Source organism: Podarcis liolepis, assembly GCF_965112155.1.
Source record: "Podarcis liolepis genome assembly, chromosome: 1".
NCBI classification, from domain to species: Eukaryota; Metazoa; Chordata; class Lepidosauria; order Squamata; family Lacertidae; genus Podarcis; species Podarcis liolepis.
Window position 1 is genome coordinate 63,077,441 of NC_139554.1, and position 22,010 is coordinate 63,099,450.

General features: G+C 41.8%; 1 protein-coding gene across 3 annotated transcripts in view; it reads right to left on the reverse strand.

Annotated features, from left to right (window-relative positions):
* Positions 1-8,740: 8,740 nt before the first annotated feature.
* Positions 8,741-22,010, reverse strand: part of KIF18A (kinesin family member 18A) — a 40,447-nt gene continuing 27,177 nt past the window's right edge. For 2 of the 3 annotated variants that reach the window (XM_083463650.1, XM_083463651.1), the window contains exons 14-17: positions 16,578-17,055; positions 14,952-15,056; positions 12,746-12,855; positions 8,741-9,954 (exon numbers count right to left, since the gene is read on the reverse strand). In XM_083463650.1, coding sequence (XP_083319776.1) covers positions 9,839-9,954; positions 12,746-12,855; positions 14,952-15,056; positions 16,578-17,055 — 809 coding nt within the window. In that variant the 3' untranslated portion in view covers positions 8,741-9,838. Of the gene's footprint in view, positions 9,955-12,745; positions 12,856-14,951; positions 15,057-16,577; positions 17,056-22,010 lie in introns of those variants that run through there. The other variant, XR_014516610.1, reaches the window with a different exon arrangement.

Sequence of the window (22,010 nt, forward strand, 5' to 3'; positions counted from 1 at the left end):
AAAACCGAAAAAGCAAGTGGTAAAGAGAGGAAGAAGCCACTGAAAATATCCATCGAGAGAAGCAGGCTCATCAATAACATCAGTAGATATTAATGTTCAGCTAAATTACCTAGCAATATAGTTTAGTTGATTGATACCATAGCTGGGACGAACATAACCAAAGCAGTGACAGAACCTCCCAAACAACCAATGGCTTATTTATTGATTGTAGCACAATGAAGTTTGTTGGTTTTTTAAAGAACTATTTGTCTTTGCAACTTTTGGTTTTGCCACCCACCAAGGGCTCCCACACAGCTCGTTACATAACACCTAGACAGTATAAAGTAGGTACTGCTTATTTCTAAGCGCATGAATCAAAATGCCAGCTCGAATCCCCACCTACAAACCCTGAGGGACAGTCACATCAGATGCTATGCTTCCTTAGGAAATGTAATCAGCAGGGAAGCACAGGCGCTGAGGAGAATGTTCATTTCCCTCTGTGAAAAGAACAAAGAGGTCCCACCACAAATGTTAGAAGTCCAGCAGAGGAAGGGGGGGGGGACTTTTTTTTTAGTTTAATAGAAAAACAAGAGAGCCACTTTACACCTCCTTCTCTACACAGCTATAGAAAACAGTACATTTTTGGAATGCATGGGAGAAGCTAGCCATCCTTTTGGCTGGAGGCTTCAGAGTGAAGCATCTTAAGATTCAAGTTTCATGGAAGCAGGAAGGCAGAGATTCAAGGCAAGAGGTCTGTAGGCATAGATTCAGCAGAAAAGACTTTATTAAGTGAGATGAGATTCTCAAGGAGGAGTAAGGAATGCCAAATGTCTTGGGGACTGCATCCCAAGGCTCAGCGGCGGGTGGAGCTGAAGGAATAAGTGTGCTGGGCCATCTATTTTCTCCCCCTCATCTCTCTCCCACTCCCTTTCCACCAATCTCCCCCTGACTTGCAACAGTTGCACAAGTGGAAGCTTCTTTTGTAAGCCTAATTGCGCTCTCTCTCTCTCTCTCTCTCTCTCTCTCTCTCTCTCTCTGTGTGTGTGTGTGTGTAAAGTGGGGCTGAGGAGGGGAGGGTGCAAGCTGAATCCCAAGATGTTGGATGTGGTCCATTGGCTGGCACTTCTCCACCTCAGTTATAACAGCCTGGCATGTTTCCATTCTTCTGTTCTGGGTGTCCTGTGTCAGGCAGGAATGCTGAACAGCGGTAAGTACGGCAGCCACCATAAATCTGCTCCAACAAAGCTGGCTAATACTACCATGATAGATAACAGGCAGTCAATTTAACTTAAATAGACAATATTCATGCTACATTAACCTTAAAGTCTTCATAATTGTGGGGAAATTAAAGTCGAAGCAACCAATGTAATGGATATTTTCTCACGAAGCAGCATACCGCTGTGAAATAAAACGGATCATTTACCATTACAACCACATACATTCCCCATTAGATAACCTACTGGGATATCCCGAAGGAGAGAGCCAATCTGTTTCATACATTTGGTGAATTAAAATTGCCAGACACGGGGTAGTTATCAGACCGGGATTGTAAGCAGTTCCTTGCGTGACGGTGAGTGCGGCAAGCATTGCTGTCAATCCTCAGCCAGACAAATTAATCAGAGGCAGAGGAAGGGCTGGAGCAGAGAGGGCTGCATTTGATTTGAGTCCTTCTGGGCTTGTGCTTATGTAACCAAAACTGCATCACCCATGCATAAGCCATCTTGGTGTAACCCTGAGGTTTGCAGGTGTGGTCTGACCAAGACAGAATAGAGTGGTGCTATCACTTGCTGGATACTGTACTATACTGGATACTTGCTGGATACTATACTATACTATACTGGATACTATATTTTTGTTGGTGCAGCCTAGAATAGCATTCTCTCCTTTTTTGTGCTGCCTCTGGCTGTTGACTCATGCTAAGCTTGCGGTCTACTAAGACCCCTAGATTCTCTTTACATGTACTACTGGCGAGCCAGGCATCCCCCATCTTACGTTTGTTCAGCTGGTTATTCCTACCTAAGTGTTGAACCCTACATTTGTGTCTGTTGAAATTCATTTTGTTAGGTTTGGCTCAGTTCTCCAATATGTTAAAGTCAGTGCTTTTTTTCTAAAACAATGTTTAGGGGTACTCTCATTTTGACTCAAGAAAACCACCATTTTATAGTTCAAATCAGGAAAATAAATACAGTAAATGGACAAAAGTACAAAGATTCACAAAATGTTAAGGGGTATGCGTACCCCTGCGTCCCCCCAGAAAACCCCCACTAATTAAGGTCATCTTGAATCCCAATTCTGTCTTCTGTGGCATTAGATGCCCCTCCCAGTTTCTTCCTCCTCTAGGGTGTGCCAGGAGTCGTTCTATACATTGTAGCTTCCACAGCCACCTTGGTGTGTTCTGAGGTTTGCAACTGCTGTCCTTGCTCCTCTGACACAAAATTGGTGTCCAAAGTGAGGGAATCAATTTTGCAGTTCCATTGATACAGCATGGCTCCTAATGGTACCGTTTCTGTTTGTCATGTTTCTTCAGGAGTTCATCTCCTGCAATCCTCCCTAGGGACACCCCACCTGCATTGCTGTTCCAGGAAAGGCCACTCTGCTCCAACAAGAAATTCCTCATCTTGCCTAGTAGCTAGTGGATAAGTGGGCTGCAAATTGCTGCACCTGCTCTTCCAGAAAGGCAACCAGCTTGCACTTCCTCCAGGTGTATTTTTGCACGTTCTCATGCACCAAGACAAATGTGGCAAAGCTGTTGCAGCTCACTGCAGCAGCTCACTCACTGTCCGTGTCTCTTGGTTCTACATATACTATGAGACGCTTTTCAGACTTCACTCTCAAAATGCCCTCACAAATGCCCCTGTCTACAAGCCCTGGTCACAAGCTCCCAAAGGCTGCATTCAGCTAAACAGAACTGCTGCTGACTGCTAACTCCTCCATCAACTTATAAAGGGTGCTGAAGGTTGTTATTATTATTATTTATTTATATACCACCCTATACCTGGAGGTCTCAGGGCGGTTCACAGAAAAGATCACAATATATAAAATAAAAACAATAACCCAATAGGTAAAGGTAAAGGGACCCCTGACCATTAAGTCCAGTCGCGGACAACACTGGGGTTTCAGCGCTCATCTCGCTTTACTGGCCGAGGGAGCTGGTGTTTGTCCGCTGACAGCTTCTGGGTCATGTGGCCAGCATGACTAAGCCACTTCTGGCAAACCAGAGCAGCGCACAGAAACTACCATTTATCTACTTGCACTTTGACTTGCTTTTGAACTGCTAGGTGGGCAGGAGCTGGGACCGAGCAATGGGAGTTCATCCCGTCACGGGGATTTGAACCGCTGACCTTCCGATCAGCAAGCCCTAGGCTCAGTGGTTTAGACCACAGCACCACCCGCGTCCCCCATAACCCAATAACACCCCCCCCCAAAAGAGAGACATTCTAAAAGGGTATAGGTATAGGATGTCAGTCAGGTCAACCAAAGGCCTGGTTAAAAAGGAACATCTTTGCCTGGTGCCTAAAGGTGTATAATGAAGGCACCAGGCGAACTTCCCTCGAGAGAGCATTCCATAGATGGGGAGCTACTGTAGAGAAGGTTCCTATTCTTCTCACAGAGCTACAAATCCAAGAGTGGTTAACAAACTAGTGACTTTTCTCATGAAAGTCATTGAGCCTTCATCTCACAAATGGCTTGAACTTAATAAGAATTCTGTGTGAGAGATGCTAAGCAAGCTCCAGTCTGGAATTCCAGGAATTCTAATCTAGGACTTGCAGCTAAAGTTCAGAAGTCAAATATCTTTCAATAGTCAATGCAAATGCCAGATCTGCAAAGATCAGATTGGCTAACACACCAGCAACCCACATATTAGAACACTTTGCTGTACTTTCTTCTCACACAGCTAAGAAAGATGAGTCACTCATTACCTATGAATGTTCAGGTAGGTACGGCATTATAATCAAAACTACCTGAGACCAGCATAGGGCTATTTATTCTACCATCTCCAAAAGAAAAGAAGATTCCAAAAGAACATTAGAAGATTCCAGGTAAGTGTCATACACTTCACATTTCGTCCCATGTAACCTTGGTACCTGCTGCTAAAAGTGATTAAGTGTATATGTGTCACAGTTGTTCACCTATGCAAATACATCTAACAAAAGACAGAAGCAAAGAGTCTATCTTTAGAATAAACTGAGCAAATATGCATAACTTCTGTAAACTAGGTATTTTGCAAAAGAGTGGTTTATGGTCAAGGGCAGTGAAATAGGAATGTGTTGGCTGCAAAGCCACTGAAAATAATCCTTTAGCTTGGAGAAAACCAAATGCTGCAGAGCATGGAAAGTATGTCCATAGATATATGCTCTGGACCTCAATACTTGCAATTGCTGATCACCTCTTGCTTGCCAGTTGGTTGGAAGCCTTCTCCAGTCCCTGGCTGAGCTGCTGCGACATCATGGCGTGTTCACAGCTATGAGGGGAATGTGAAGTGGTGCGATGTTTAAGGGTTTCTTCCTCCCAGGAGACCTTGACTACCCTGACGCCTGCATAACACCCACAGAGCCTCATTTGAATTTCTCCTTTTTGTCTTATTTCCAGATGCAGACGCTTTAACACCAGCCAATTTCTTTAACATCAGCCAATTTCTCTCTCCATCCCGCTGTTTATTTTCTTTACCATGTGTCCTGATAAAGTGTTGAGATAACATTTTGGTCGACCTGATAAAGTTATTGTCCTAATATGGTTTTGTGCACTGACCACTGTGCTCAGTAGACAATCATGACGCTTCCAGGTAGCATACCTCATGCAAAGAACTCAGCATCCTTCATTCCCGGTGGAAAAATCCCCCCCCCCCAAATGGTTGCTGCTTCCAAATTTCCTTTTACATCCATGAACCATGGCCCTTCTTGGTAAACAAGCCTTTTGCACTAGTCAAACCTTTTCCTGATATTCCGAGGTCTGAAAAGTACTATTTATTAATTTAAAAACACATTTCTTCATAATTCAGTGCCAAGTTGCATTGCACACCTCACATCCATCCTTGCTCACACAGCCAAAAGTGTGTATTCTTTGTTTCCGCTATGCAGTTGCCTAATGAACTCAGAGATGACCTGTTAACATGCACAAATGTAAATCTGTGTACTATATTTTTTCCTCCTCCAAATGCTACTTTCTCTCTCTCTCTCTCTTTGTGAAGAGGAAGAAAAAGGACATTGGCATTAAAGTAAAGAATTCATTACATTTTTAACATTTCTGTATCAGCTAGTTCTTGGAACGTGCTGTAAAGCGGGCTGCCTTGTAAAGGTCCGTGAAATATATCAACAGCAAAAATGTGTTTACAGTTTGTAAAAGCTTTTAAATCTTGCCATTGAAAGTGTGCAGCTTTAAATACAGATGTCAAACATTAAATAAGAGTCCATTTTTGTTTATTGCAGCAGTTATTGAGAACAGTCTTAATAGATCATACTTTCCCGGCTTACTTATGGTAGCTGGCTGTAAGGGGGCTTAGGAAGCACGTCTCTTAAATACATCAAAGTTTGTCATGTTTCCTTCAATAATGCTTGCTCTGTATCTAAGAGATCCTCCAGAACTTAAAATGCTTAATAAATCCCATTTAACTAATTGGTCACAAATGCCTTCTCTTGATTATGAGCAGGGCTGCGGACATTCTGTGATTCTGAAACAATTCAGTGCTAGCATGGAACCAGCTGCAGAATAATCCTCAGAGAAGCTGAACTTTCATTTCGTTTTTAAAAGCAAGGCTCCAACCTTTATGGCTGCAAAGAGAGACCTGAAAATATTGAGGCAATGACTGCTGAAATCTGAGAAACTGGCCAGGATCACACACAGCTGCTTGCCCTTCAGAATCACCAATAAAAAAACCTGCCAGTGGCGTAGCGTGGGGGGTGCAGGGGGGGCCGGGCGCACCGGGCGCAACATCTGGGGGTTAGGGTTAGGGGGCGCAAATCCACGGGTTAGGGGGCGCAAATCCACGGGTTAGGGGGCGCAAATTACTTGCCTTGCCCCAGGTGCTTTCAACCCACGCTACGCCACTGAAACCTGCAATCAATATATACAAATCTGTATAGTTTATTCAGGTTGTATAATTGAGTTTTCCTGTGGTTTGTCTTTGCAGAGGGTGAGGGGAGGGAACAGAGCTTCCAGATTAATGTTATTAAACAAAACTCAATATTTATATTAAAATAATGAAATGATTGTCACTTCTGAGAAATCTTATTCATATTCCGTTTTCAAGGATATTTTTCAATGAATAGTTTTCTAAAGCACCTGCTACTCCCTTTCCACAACAGCATCTTGGTTTTTTTCAGTGGCATTCTTGCAACATTTGCTTTGAATTCTAACCCTCCTACTCCACCTTTGCAATGTTACTTCCCTTTACAATATTTCATTGAAGCTGTCTGAATGAAGTTAGTCACAAAGGAATAAGTTGTCTCTAATGACCTTGTGGCAAAAATAAAGTTGTTATTGTTGATGGGGGGAAATGCTTGCATAAGATTTGTGCTACATTGCCGAAACTGAGTCATCCTGCCTCCATGTCCATGTGGCATGCTCATCATGTACAATGACGAGAGCGCATAGGGGCTGAGATGTAGATGGAAGCCACTTAAGTGTCCCCATTTTTGTATGCAATCAAAATGTCTCATCCTGTCAAATAACTATGCAAACACCTTTCCAACTAGTATTGTGCTCCCTTTTGCACATTAACTTTCAAGGCTGAACTTTTTCATTCTCATGCATATTGGGTAGGATGTCACAAGAACTGAATAATCTCTTTTGTATATAGAGATGTTTTCCACTAGTGAGAGTGACTTCGTTTTGCATGTGTACCATCATTCTCACAGATGTACTTTAAGCAGCTAGTTTTACAGCAATCAGGTGCATGGTTTGATTTGGGAATCTCCTACCATATTGGACTAAGCATTTTGCCCTGAAAAATGCTTAAACTAGTGCAATGTTTAAGAGATGAAATTTTATTTATAAGTGTAAATTGACATCATGTTTTCTGGTGAGCTTTGCTTTGAGGAGTCAGAAGCTGCAGCCTAGTTGACATAAGTGTCAAGCCACTTGGTTCTGTGCTGCTTTGCTCTTCATTAGGACAGTTACAGTGTAATTGGGAATCTCCATGGGTGCACTGATATGCCCATTTAACTTCTTCGTTTGTTAATAAGGTATCATTACCTACTGAGATATAAATAAGTGGGAAAATGGCGGCACTCTCCTTGATGTCAGTGTAAAGGCTGGAGCAAGATGTCAGTCCACTTTGCTTCCTGAGTAGTGCATGCTACAACTGTGTTGAGAATTGTTTTCATTATTGAGCAATTCTTTGTAATGAAATAATATGCAGTTCTTTCACAGTTTGTGTATCCATCTTGTGCTCTCCAAGCGCCATATTCATACACGGCGAGGCCCCCCATCATATCCTCCTCTCAGAAAAAAGTGGGAACAGATTTGTCCTACCACTCACATACCAGGAGTATCACATATTTGTTTAACGCATGAAAAATGTAAAACATTTGAGTACCAAGATCAATCCTTGACTTTAGCAAAAACCATTCCACTTGGATCTGCAAGCAGTTCCCCAGATTTTGCTCATGACTCTTAAGAAACTTATTAAGTTTTCTAAAGCCATCTTCAGGCATTATGAAAACAGAGTGAACACACAAGGAGGGAAGTGTTGGGATAAGCAATTTAGTCCCGTTCTTATTTTTGTCATCTTCTCATGGAAGGCAACCATCTAGCAGTGAGCCTCTTGAATCCACAAAGGCTCCATACCCATTTTGGAACCAGATTGCTGCAATGCAAATATGTGGGGCTGTCCTTTCAGGCTGTCAGAATACTGCCACAAGGCTGCCAACAGGGACTAGGTGTTGCCATCACATCTCACCAGTGTTTTAAAAGCTGTGCTGTCTCCTGGTCTGTCACCAGGCTCAAATCAAAGTGGCAGTGTTTTCCTCGAAAGTCCTGCATGGCCTAGAACTAATGTATCTGAAGGGCTGCCCAAGTCCATATCAGCCTCCTTGTTAGTTAGGATAATCATCAAAGGTCATTCTGTCCCTTAAGCTCCACGTATCTGAGGTGCAGTTGGAAGCAATGGCAGGGCCTTCTGGTGGTACCCTGAACATGCTCTGTAGCTGCCTTGCCCAACACTCTTCTCTTTTTGATATCAGGCCCTTTAAAATAATCAGTCTTAATCTTATGCAAATTTACAGCAGTGATGGGGAACGTGTGGTATTTGCAGGGACAAGGTGACACGGGCTGAGGGGAGATACAGCCCAACAACAACTGGAGGGCCGATTTCCCTACCCCTGATCTAGTCTGTCTTAATTTTTCTTTACTTATAGTTTTTATTTAAAGGAGTGGAAATGTATTAACCATGTTGGAACTTTGGGAAAAGAGGCAGACTTCAGCATAGTCGAAAGTTCTGTGCAGTACTCAGTACGAATTTTAGGAGTGGTTCTGTATAATTTTTGTTATTGTTGTTCACAAAGTTCTTGGCTGGAGGGCAATGTTACCCTTGCCACTGCCACCACAAGAAAATACAGAAATAGATGATGGTGGAAAGGGGACAGATTCTGGAAAGTTTCTGGATCCTTTCTGCGGAGCTGGGCATTAACATGCTTCCATTAAAATCAAGGACTTTTTAATCCTCAGGAGCAGTATGCCACATATGTCATATCAACCTATGAGTAAAGCAAACTAATTGTAAGAGCCAGAGAGTTTCAAAGGGGAAAAGGTGTGTGACAAAGACTTTGGTTTTACAAAAAAAAAATTTAATTCACAAGCAACACAAGAGTTAATCTAAGACACACAGATACAGACTAAAAATACAAGGACATTTTTACATTCAAGTTGTTAGAAGGTTTAGTTTCAAACACCAGTTTGAAAAAGGAAATGTTGCCATGTGCAGGAATTTCACTAAAAGAGCACCTAAAAAGCCAATGGTGGGAAACCTTTGTTCCTCCAGAAGCTGCTAAACTACAGCTTCCGTCATCCCTAGGCCACTGACTATGCTGGCTGGGGCTGATGGGAGTTGGAGCCCAACAGGACTTGGAGGACCACAGGTATATTGGCTTATTAGGTAAATTTTTAAAAACTAAAGTACTTACATTCATTCCCTACGAGTCCCAATGAGTCATGAAATCCATGGATACATGCCAACCCTACTCCAAATTCAGCACAGGGAAGGTCATACAATATTCCTGAGTCCACTGCCTCCATACCAGGCACAAGCAAGCATTATATGCACTGTAATTAGCCAGCAATGCGAGGCAAAAGACATTAAGGCGCATCGCTTAAGATCCGTTTTGAACCTTCCTTGCTGGAATACAGTAGAGCTGTTTCTTCAAAGGTCCACAGTATGTAAGGTGTTTGCACCCTGCATTGGGCAGGCATGCAGGGATGAGCGCTCAATGCCACCTGTCATTTATGAAGAGCTGCATTAGCAGGAAGAGGGGAATCTTGTAACATTTCTTTCTTAAACTTTATGCTGCTTCATGTACCAACTATGCACCAGCTAAACAGGCTATAGAGGAGCCCCACCCACCTTTCTGACTGTATTCTCACTGCAAGAGATTATTTCACTGAAATATGGCGAAGGGCAGAGATGTCAAAAGCAGCTATTTGTGAAGTACAATGCAGCTTCCAATTACATGTTAAGAGCGAGAGAAGGATGCACCAAAGCACAGGTGTGAGCATTCGAAAAATCCATGTTTGTAAAGTATAATGAATAACTACTACCACAGGTAAGTGAGAAACAGTGCAGAAAGCAGATGGAAAGTTCACCTTTCCTGTCTTGCTAATAAATTAAAATCTGTATAAAGCAAGGATTTATTTCAACGTAGGTAATTTAAAATGCTTTTTTGGATGTCTTGAGTTTCGTGTCTAAGGTTGCATTTTCCTTGCCGTTGCTTCTGACACGTTTTCTTAGCACTTCATTTTGCTTCCAGCTTCTTGTTCTAGTTTCTATGGAACAAAAAATTAGCCATGTTAAAGAGAGACAGAGATACTACTGCTTTGATTATGTTTATTATTTCCCTAAATGTTAAGGTTAACAGAACAGGGCAGACGTAGGACTACTATTACTATATCATCATCGTTGCTATTGTTATTATTATTATTTAAATGACATTAACTATATGCTTGAACTCATTTTTTAATATTGCTATAAATGCTGGCTGCATCTGATAAGTGTCTGAAAAATGCTGCTAACATAGCGTTTATTGTTTTACTTACTGTATTTTTGTTTTACTCCATAAGCCACTCAGAGAGCCGTGAATGGCTAATCAGTGTCTTAGACAAGCAATAACTTGTAGTATCCTGTGCCTCAGAAAGTTTTCAAAACTTACCACACAGAACTAACATGAGGCTCAGCTCCACCTAATGAATTGTTCGGGTCACACCTTTCTCAGACTGAAGCATTAAGTTCGGATAAGGGATTTCTTATATCTGACATCAACATCAAGCACCATAGTACTAAGGTTCAAAGAGAAGCGTTTGCTCAACAGTAAAAGGCAACAGAAGAGGCTGATTCCTGATCCTGGCACTGTGCTACTTTGCCTGTTCCCTTTGAAGCCTGACATTTTAATCCCCTGATGTCACATGACAGTCAAGTGGGAGACCCTGCCCACTTTTCAAAAACGGCTCCTGGCAAGTGGGCCAGTTCTGGATCTGTGCTCCCAGGCTGAAAAAGGTTCCTCACCCCTGCGCACAGAACAAGCCCAAGCATGTGCCTTGGAATATTGATAGGGTGGTGTGTGTTTTTTTAGATTCTAAGCATGTCTAATGCGCTCCCAGCTTCTAAATTAGGAATTCAATTGCATGATTCTTTAACAATACAATTACAGTAATTGATGCTGGTATCCTTTATTACCTAACATTTGGTACAAATAATTAACACGAAGATAGCATTGTGCAAAGTACTGATAACACTGTATTCGGCTTCTATTAGCTCCGGGGAACGCTACGTGCAGCACTTCAACAGCTGCATAACAGAAAGAGAACATTAATTTTGCCTGGAGGAAGGGTGGTTAAAAGGACAAGAGGTAGCAAAAAGGCAATTGTTTGGGGACCTCTAGAGTATGTGAGCCAGAGAGCTGAGATTGTCCAAATCAAGCTTTCATTGTAAATGCACAGATGCAATTGGAACCATGATGGAGGCGCAAAGGCAACCTGTTCTTCAGCTGTGGAGCCTGGGCAGTGGCATGCATAGCCCCACATCAGCAAAACTCATGATATCCTTGGCTAATCTAAAACTGGCTTCCCTGCCATAACCATGCTGTCCAGGGAAATGTCCTGCCTCTGCATTCCCCACCACACAAAAAGGTGTCTAAAGAAGTCACTCTTACTACTGGCAGGAGTGGCTGGGGCCGTGCACCGAAGCAATGATTCTCCAACATCAACTTCTTGGACATGTTGTGCAGATGCCTGCTTATCGTCTTCCAAAGCAACTACTCTAGTCCGAACTTAAAAATGGAAAGCGTAATGCTGGTGGTCAACAAAAGAAGTTTAAAGGCAAATTTTAAAAAATGTAATATAAACACCAGCAATTGGGAAACACTGGCCTGCGAGCGCTCCAGTTGGAAAACAGCCTTTACCAAAGGTGTCATGGGCTTTGAAGACACTCAAACTCAGGACACAAGGGAGAAACGTGCTAAGAGGAAGGCACGCTTGGCAAATCTACACTGTGATCGACTCCCACCCAGAAACCAATGTCTCCACTGTGGAAGGACGAGTGGATCCAGAATTGGCCTCCACACTCACTTACGGACTCATTGTTAAAACCATGTTTATGGAAGACAATCTTACTTGGCTACGAGTGATCGCTAAAGAAGAAGGTGCGTCCACCCACTCTTGACCTCACCACCGCCCTACCCTGTGCCGGTAAGCTAGTGTGCCACCACTGTCAGAGAGTGGCAGCATGGCACTGCCCCTCTGGCTCCTGCCTATCACTGCTCTGGATTCAAAAATATATGGGGCATGGCTATAATGGTTAGCACCAAAGAGGCGGAGACATCACAGAAAAGAGGTGGCGGAAGCTAGGAAAGAACCTGCCAGAAGGATCTCATGAGACACTGAAAAATTGTGGAAGGGTGTGGTGAAGAATTGGCAGCTCCACCTTTTGCCACAGCTATGATGGGAACTGCCCACAAGCCACTGCACGGTGAGGAAGACAACAAACAGCTCCAGGATTTATGCTCTTCCAAACAGATGGATGAACTGCTAGAAAACATCCAGGCTGTTTAGTGTCACAGGTAGGGGTAGGTTAAAGTGGGAAGATGTACATACAGTCCTGAAGTAAGGGAGAATATGTAATTTTGAGAATACTGTCAATCCCCTTTGGGCTATTTGGCTCCTCTTTCCCTATACATTTGACCCTCCGGATACAAACTTAATTGGTTCTGGGGGTCCCTACGTACCCTGAAAAGTCTGCATCTAGAGGCACCGCTTCTGCGCACAGAAGTACACACTTCCGGGTTTGCTGTGTTCGCAACCCAAAAGTTATGTTACCCGAAGGTAATGTAACCCAAGGGTCCACTGTATTAAAACATGGAATTGACTAAGTTTCTTAAGGAGTAACTTTTTCACTCAATTTAACTGAGTAGCTAAAATATATCGACCCAGCTGTACATCTAAATTACCACAGCAAAAGACTAAGAAAAATGGTAATTGTCGGCCCACAATCTTGGCCCTCCTCCATAGATACCTACTGCTCAAGCTTGGATATAATCACCGAAAATTGTAATTTGATACTTACCTGTTGATTTAGGGACTCTTAGAGCTTTATAACTTAACATGCTGTCTTGTTTAATACGCTTTGCAGTTGTATGACCGTGCTGATTTGTAATGTCGCTGTTCGATACTGAACTGTAAGAAAAAGTTATAACAAGTTTGCTTTTAGCACAGTGACCTTAAGCTGGTATGCTTAGTTTTCGGTTTTTGGAACACAACATCTAAAAGTATATTAGATCGAGGAACACGTTTACTACAAGAAAGATCCACCACAGATACAGTTGTATGGATTTTGGTTATTTCTTCTCTTGGTCCTAAGAAAAACTGAACAAGTATGATTCAAATTATATTTCTGGTTTGTGTCTGTGCATTTGTTTCCCAGTGTGATGGAATAGGACTTTCAGCTATTCTGTGCTGGGCTTTTGGTTGTAAAACCTGAGTTGTAATAATGGTTGTGCTTTGCTTTAAAGCTCCTGTATAGGAAGGTCAATAGTTCGCAGGTAGGCTCAAAGGAAATAGGAAATGTTCCGCTCAGGAAGTTCTACACAGGAGCATTGAAAATTCAGCATAGGAACCTGGCAATTAAAGGGTAGTCAAAAACTAATCAGGAGTTTACTCCTGGGAGTCTATTCTCCTGATTCATTAAAGGCTTAGGAGAGGGGAAAGGATCAAGAAATGATGCTTAACCTTATAACTGCTGTTAAGATTGTTGTTGTTGTTGTTGTTTAGTCGTGTCCGACTCTTCGTGACCCCATGGACCACGTAGTTTAAATGTGGGCATTGCACCTCCTGCAAATATGCTCTGCAGGTAAAAGAGTTTAACAACCAAGAAGGCTTTAAGTTCATTTTACAGGCATTTGCCACATGTGTTACTCCACATGTAATTTACGTGATTTGATATCCCTGTGGGTTGTTGTATGTAGGTCATACTCTCAGACCTATCAAAGTAAGAATATCAGAACACCGATCTAGGATCAGGAACAATGTAATAGATGCTCCTTTATTGAAGCATTTCATTTCGATGAGAACTTGACATTTTTTGTAATTTGGACGTATTAAGGTCCTGTAGAACGAGCTAAAAAAAAATCCTTATGCAGAAAGAAACTAGGTTTAATTTCATATTCAATTCCTTACATCCCTCAGGTCTGAATACTGAAAGTGATTATAGTTTTTTTTTTGTGTGTGAATTTGTGCTAATGTTTACATGTAGAACACCTGAGAATGGACTCAGTTTGTTTCACTTCTGTGGGCCAAGTGGTTTATTTTGAGTACTTAATTGTGCATCTGTGGATTGCCATTACTTTAGATCCAAATTGTTTACATTTATGTATGAGTTTGTATTAATGTTTACATGTATATCATCTGAACATGGATTAAGTTTAGTTTTACTTTTGCTGTGCCATATGGGTCACTTTAAGAAAGATATTTTGTATCTGTGGATTGCCAACACTTGTAACTCAATCAATTTTGTGCTTGTCCATATCTAATGACTATCTAATGCTTATTGGATGGATTTTCCCCAAATTGATTTTTGAACTTTGAATTTTATTGTTATTCATGTTTTTATACTGTATCATATGCTGCTTTTATGTTGTATTACAATTAAGTGTTTTAAATTTGTTGTTAGCCGCCCTGAGCCCGGTTTTCTGAACCGGGAAGGGTGGGGTATAAATAAAAAAAAATTTATTATTATTATTATATTAGACAAATTTGAGACAAGGATCTTTAGACAAGAAAGCAGTTAGGCCTGTGCAGCATTCCTTTCTAGCCATTGCTTCTTTCTTCCCACCCAATAAACACACACAGATTGGGGGTGACTGCTGAGAAGGCCTGCAGAGGCCAGGTAGGGTCAGATTTGGCCCATGGCTTTCTGCCCCTGCATTAGATACATTAGTGGAAGAGAGACTGAAATGTCTACATTTTGGCCACGCCGTAATCTAAGAATATGTTCAATACGGCAGCTTCTCATGCTCAGCTGGCCCTTGGCATGAGTGGCTTGAGGAAACACTCTTTCTCCCATGTATGATCCTGTGCGTAACTAATGCTCCTCCTATAAATCATCACCACCTGCAGGCAGGGATATATGGGGTGGGGTGTCCAACAGAAGATCAAGTCATGAGGACTACTGGATTGGGGTAATGTTCCTGCCTCCTACTAAACCACAGCACTGACACACCAGCAACCCATTTCCCAGATGGGGAAAAGAGCACTGAACCTGAAGCATGACTTACCTTAATAACTTCCTTTTCCTCTCAGCAGCAGATGTCATTGCCATATAAGATGGCTTATTATGTATGGGGTCTGGCTGCCTATTTAATGATGGAGCGACAGCAAGTCTGAAATAACAGCAAAGGAGGAAAAAGTAGTCGTGAGTATATCTTTAAAACAAAAGCCACAAATTCTAAAAATAATCTTGCATTCCAAAAAGTGTTGGTATTAAAACAAAATATGCAATGGAAGGATATTTTATTTGCACAGCTTTTAAAAATCCAGAAATTACCAGAACGGACACTTGAATGTCTGTTTTCACTGGAGGATCTGTTCTGCAATACCTTCAATGGAAATACCCTGGTTTCACCTGGAATTGGGCCAGGATGAGAAATTTGCACAGGAATCAACAGTTCTGCACTGCTGGGTACCTGCAAAGGCCGATGCTCCAACAGGTGCCCTACTGCCAACTTCTGGAACCCTATGGCCTTGTTGCTCCTTGCTAATGCTGAACATTTTCTTACTGCAGCGCCCAGAAACACTGTGGGATCCACCCAGGGTCCACTCTAGTACAGTAACCGGATTAGCCAGCCAGGTGCTTCCAGGAAGCGCGCAAGCAGCACTTGAAGGCAACAGAACTCTTCTGTTAACATCCTTGGGTACAAGAAATGAAGATTTAGAGGTCTACTGCTGCTGAACCTACAGGCTCCATTTTGTCATCATGGTTTCTTTTTTTTTTGGAGACACATCTGTCATGGGTTTATCTCATCCCCTTTCAAAGCCATCAGTGCTAGTGGTGACCACCACATCTTATGAAAGTGAATTTCATCTTGTGCATTGGTCTGCACTTTTTACAGCTCTTCAAGGTCATTTTCAAAAAGAGGCTGCCAGTTGTACCTTTCATTTATTTAAAGGCATCCTAATACAGGCAGATGTATTTCAATCCTTAGCACAACATTTCCCATTCCCACCACCATAAACACGCCAACATTTTCAGAGCTGTTTAGAACAACCCCAAGATCTCTTTCCTGAGTACTTACCAGTTCAGAGAGACCACATCAATGAATACGTTGCCATGATTATTTTATTTTGATTTTTTTGCCCCAATATGATTTTGAAAATGAGCCTCACTTGCCCTTTTGTTGCCCACCCACTTTGAAGAGATGCTTTTGGAGCAATCACAGCCTGCTTCGACTTTCACCAACCTGAATAATTTGGTGTTACCTGCAAGTCTGCCTACAATCCCTGACTCCAGTAGCACAGATCCCAAAATAGATCACTGGAGGAACCCAACACTTCCTTCACTCCATTGTGAAAACTGCTCGGTATTCTACCCTTGCTTCTTCACTTGCCTTATTGTCATGTTTCGCCAGACTTTGTGTTCATGGACTGCAGTCCATGAAAGAAAGGAAAAAGGGAGCAGCAGGAGGAAACAGCAACACGATCTTTTGGACAAGGCCATACATAGTTTAACCATTCAGGCACGTCTTTCAGAGGCTTTAAATGCCACAGTTATTTGACATTAGAATGTGAAACAACTGAGGTCACACTAATTGTGCAAAAAGGAAAGAAAGCAGATAAACCAGTATCAGGATTAAAGTGGCGAGGAAGGAGAGAGGATATTCCACTTCCTCTTCCACAGAAAATACCTTTGTAAACTATTGTTGCTGCTGTCGGTCACCTGCAATTTGCTTTCAGATTCATTGGGAGGGAAGTCTGTACTGTCCATGTTGCTTTCATATAGAGTAACTGTCGAGTTCATGAGGCGCTCTGGAGTCACGACGCATATGTTATCCCCATGGCTCTCCTGCTTTAATGGCTCCTGAGCCTGCGCAGTGCGACTGTTCATTTCTTGAAGGCCTGCTGCTGTATTTAACACTTGCTTTACCACAGTCTCAGTACGCAGGTTCTCCACAGGCTTCTGGCAGCCCTTGGGTGTATACAGAATGGGGTGGAATTCTTTGCTGATGGAATCCACCAGGTGATTAGGGCTTGGCCGACTGGATTGCTGAGGACTTTGCAGTGCCATGGGAGACTCCATCAATTTCCGCCTTATTCTTTTATTAGCAGGTACTTCGTATTCTGCCTCAAGTTCCACATGGGTCTTAACTTTCTCTGATGGCATACCTAGGTTGAAAGACAGGCAAGAAGAATCACTTAGGCGTGTGTTCTAGGCTTTGCAGAGAAGAGTAAGAACAGTTCTGTAGAGCTGGATCTAAACCAAGGTAGCTGAGCTTAGGTTTCACTGAAATCAATGGGACAAGTTAGTAGTGACTTAACTTTTTTTTAAATGTTTTAATGTAATTGTATTACTTTAAGTCACCTTGATCTTCCTTTGGATTCAAGTACAGTGGTACCTTGGGTTACAGACCCTTCAGGTTACAGACTCCGGTAACCCAGAAATATTACCTCGGGTCAAGAACTTTGCTTCAGGATGAGAACAGAAATCGCGTGGCAGCAGCGGGAGGCCCCATTAGCTAAAGTGGTACCTCAGGTTAAGAACAGTTTCAGGTTAAGAACGGACCTCCAGACTGAATGAAGTTCTTAACCCGAGTTACCACTGTACCTTAGTCTGGATCATTTTAAGCCCTCTCCAAGCTTTCATTATTATTTTTTTGAAATTTGCATTTTATTTATTTGTTAACATTCTTATATTAGATCGGTAAACGTCATATTACATTACAGGACTTACTATAATATAATTTCCTACATGTATACAAAAATTATATACAAATACCTATAAGTTCACCAGCAGCAGTGTGGGAGAGAAGGAAACAGGGAACTAATATAATAATTTATCAACACATAACTGTACAGTTGCTGAGGATAGCAGCTTATATGCCATAATTAAAAGCAGCTGAGCCAGTACAGAACCATTGTAATAATGGCTGATTGACAGAAAGTATCACACAGTGAAGGAGGCAAGGGCAGTGAGGAACAAGTAAGAAAACTTAAGAAGGAAGCATAAGAGACCACGGAAAATGGAAAGCGGATTATAGCCCTGGTGGTCTTAATTTCTTGCAGCTCATACACAATAGGCAATGGAAAGCAATACTCCGTTTCTGTCAGATTGGTCTCCATGGATATCAGGCTATGTCTGATACAACATGAAAAAACATCCTTAGAGTGCACTGGAACCCACAATGCATTTTCCAAAAAATATATGTAAAACACAGAATAGTGCTGGCATTGTGCTCCCCCCTCCAATAACATAGTGTCATATGATATGATCCTGCCCCAAAGTAATGACATTTTGGTCAGAGGTAACCATAAATATGAGTTTGACCAAACTGCGGGAGGCAGTGGAAGACAGAAGTGCCTGGCGTGCTCTGGTCCATGGGGTCACGAAGAGTCGGACACGACTAAACGACTAAACAACAACAACAACCATAAATATGGTCTTAAACAGATTCCTGAGATGTAAAGATGTTAGTGTTTTGCTATATTATTTACTAGTCCTTTGGAACCAGAGAGAGGGAAAACATAACTGGCTAATGAAGGTACTCATGGTGGCCAAACACTTGACACTTCAGTATTGGAAGGAGAGATCTTCTTCCCGTATAGTACAAGGGATGGAAGACATGAGCCAACTAGCCACTTATGAGAAAGTGACTTTACCTAAGCAGAGGAAGGTGGAAAATTATTAGATAGATGGACTCCCTACATGGATATGTTTGCATAAATAACAAACATCTGGCAAGTTGGGATCTCCAACTGAAGCCCTTACCTCTCTACTGATACACAATTGTTTTATTATTATTCACTAGTACTGTATTTTCTTTGTACTTTGCTTCTTCCTTCTGTATGCAATATTTTAAACCTGCTTTCCCTTCCACACATAGGCTAAGCAGATGGAGGAAAAACTATGAAAGGGGCTTAAGAAATTTTATTACAGCATGTGACTTGACTTCCCCCCTCTGTTCTGACTGCTGAAATAGTTAGAAACCAAAACACAGAGGTTTAGTACTGCCTTTAGAATGTAGTACAGTGGTGCCTCGCAAGACGAAAAGAATCCGTTCTGTGATTCTCTTCGTCTAGCGGTTTTTTCGTCTTGCGAAGCAAGCCCATTGACGGATTAGCGGATTAGCACTATTAGCGGCTTTTAGCGGCTTATCTGCTGATCGGATCAGCTGATAAGCGGCTTAGAAAAAGGGGGGAAAGGGGGAAAAAACCGCAGGAACTCGCAAGGCATTGTCGTCTTGCGGAGCAAGCCCATAGGAAATTTGTTTTGCGAAGCACCTCCAAAACGGAAAACTCTTTCGTCTAGCGAGTTTTCCGTCTTGCGAGGCATTCGTCTTGCGGGGCACCACTGTAGTGCATTTAGCTTGCTTATCTGCATTAAACAAACACTTTGGATTTATTTCCAGGCAATGAGCTTAGCCTTTGTAAGACATTTATTCAAAATCTACCACTGCTTGATTTTGATAGAATAAATTCGGAAACCACATGTCATCAAGCCACTTCAAAAAAGGCATGTCACCCTAACTGACATGTTAAGTCCAAAACCAATGAAAGATGAACTACTGGGGTGGTGGTAGGGAGATCTTCAGCAATTTAGAAAGCATTGCACCACCATTTTAGATCATTCACCCAAACAAGGTGCAACTAGACATAGCCATGATTCTAACCACAAGCTAAAGGTGTCTGGAAGGAAATATTTAGGGTGGCTTACAAGTAGGAGATCTTTAAGCTGAAAAATAGTACACAGAAGGTCAGGAAAAAGGGTATCAGAACATCCTAGGTTTTGATGTAGAACATACAAATTATAGCTATGTTTTACACTTATGATGGTGAAGGGTTGACATGCTCTGCATAGCAGTTGGACTAAGTGAGACCATTCCTGTGAATATGTAGTAGTTAACTGTTCAATCTCTGTTCTTGGTCCTACCCTCACAGGAAAATAACAAGACAATCCTACCTACACACTTGCTTCAAACTCAATGGCTCAGAGGCATTCTCTCTCTCTCCCACCCTCTGGTTAAAAAATCAGATTGGTGTTTGGCTAGATACAATTCCAGTACTTCCTGGTTCATAAATTTTAGTCTGAAGTATTCCACATTGCATTGCTAGACAATAAACAAACTCTGTGTGCTCAAAATATTTATCTTCCAACATCCTATGGCCGAGAAACCCGATTATATGAATAGTGATGCAAGGCTCCAATCATAACATTTTGAATAGCCACTTTGCTGAATATCAACAATATGCTTTGCCCAGAGAATCCAATTATAATCTTTCAAACAGCTATCCATTAAACATTTTAGGCAACATTTTAAAATATTAATTTATGAGGCGTTGCTCTAGCTTATGCATCTGAAAGTATGTGTTTCGGGGAAAAGTAGTGGTTGGCGGACCGTTGGTCTGTGTTTATACATTACAGCACTGACGTTCCTCTTTCCAAAGAAGAAGAAGAAAAGTTTTGTTTACTGTAAGGCACTGGGTTTTTTCAAAATGTCCTAAGAGAAACTGGGAACGAAGTCTTGGGGGAGAGAAACATTTTGGTGAGAGTGCCAAGTTTTAGAAGCTTCTCCCAGTACTGAAACCACTTTTAAATTACCCGTAAATGTAAGCATTTAAACTGCAAACCAGATAGGCAGAGAACACAAAAAGTATTGCCAACATTAATAATTTGTTGAACTTCAACACAATGAGCCATATTTCATACTGCACTGCGAGCTCATTAATAAAAAGCTGGTTGCTGGGGTTCCATGAAGCACAAATGTGAGCCATTAGGAAAAAGGAAACCCCATATAGCTACTTAATGTCATCAGGAAAGAAATCCTTAGCAAAACAATCGTATCAAACAACATGGGCCCAAAGTACCTCCTGATTCCTTATGCTCCACCTCAGTCACTGAGATCTTCCTGCCCCTGATGTGCCCCCTGGAACTCCTTGCCTGTAAAGATCAGGCAAGAGTCACCCCTGCCATATTTTAGAGGTCTTTTGAAAACAGTATTGTTCAGACGGGCCTTGAATGGAACATGAATGGATATTATTATGGATATTATAATGCTGTACACTAACTTGCTATTATTATTTAATGAAAGTACTGTATATTTTAAAGAGTGATTGTCCTCATTTATCCTGCCCTTAAAAGTGGCCAGCATGGGCAATGGTCACGGATAATGGGATATGTAGTTGAGCAACATTTGGAGTGCCACAGGCTGCCCAACCCTGGTTTACTGCTATGAGGACAAGCTTAGGTGTGCCTCGAACCCTTCTCTTCCAGTGAAGTCGTGAAGAGGAGATGATCAGAGGTTGATGATCCTGGCTTCTTTGGACAAACCATGGTTAAAGCTCACTACTGCAAACCCCCTCCCCTACTTTCAACAAACTATGGTGTGCTGAAAATGGAGGCAAATGCTTGCAGCCATGCTGGAAAAGCAAGCCCTCATATATCTATCCAATCCCATAAATTAAGATAAATTAGATACAATACTTAAGGATTAATTTAGGATGTAAAATCGACCACATCCCCAACTTATTACCATGTGTGTTATGGGGAAAGCAAATACACCTTATATTAAAGCTGCGTTCCTTTGCACAGTTACCTAGACGTAAGCCCTATGGCAAGCAGTGCAACTTACTTCTGAGTAAACTTTCACAGGTTTGAGCTGCACCTGCCAAAATATATTTTTGCCATGCTTTAGAATCGACATGAAAAACGGGAGTTGAACATGAAGGTATTCAAATGAATGATTTCTCTCCCTTTCAATTAAGAATTTTTGGACAGCCTTGGCTATGCCATGTCATGCCTCCAGAAATCTCTGCCGATAAAGGAACTCATTTATCAAGAAGCGAGTATACAAAGACAAGACTTAGCATGGTATCAAGTAATGTGAAAAGCGTGAGGGAAGTATTTAGCAAACATGAGTCACAGTCCACAAAAGTCGAGTTCATGTCAAAAAGACATTGATGAATGGGACAAGTTCTAATTGGGTTTGGGACAAAATAACGGGTTGGGATTTTTTTATTCTTCCAGAACTCATGTTAAATACATGCATGAGAAGGTATTTCTGGAATCTGTGCTAAATTAAGTCTGCTCGGTTGTTCGGCTAAAGTGAAATCAAATATTAATGTAT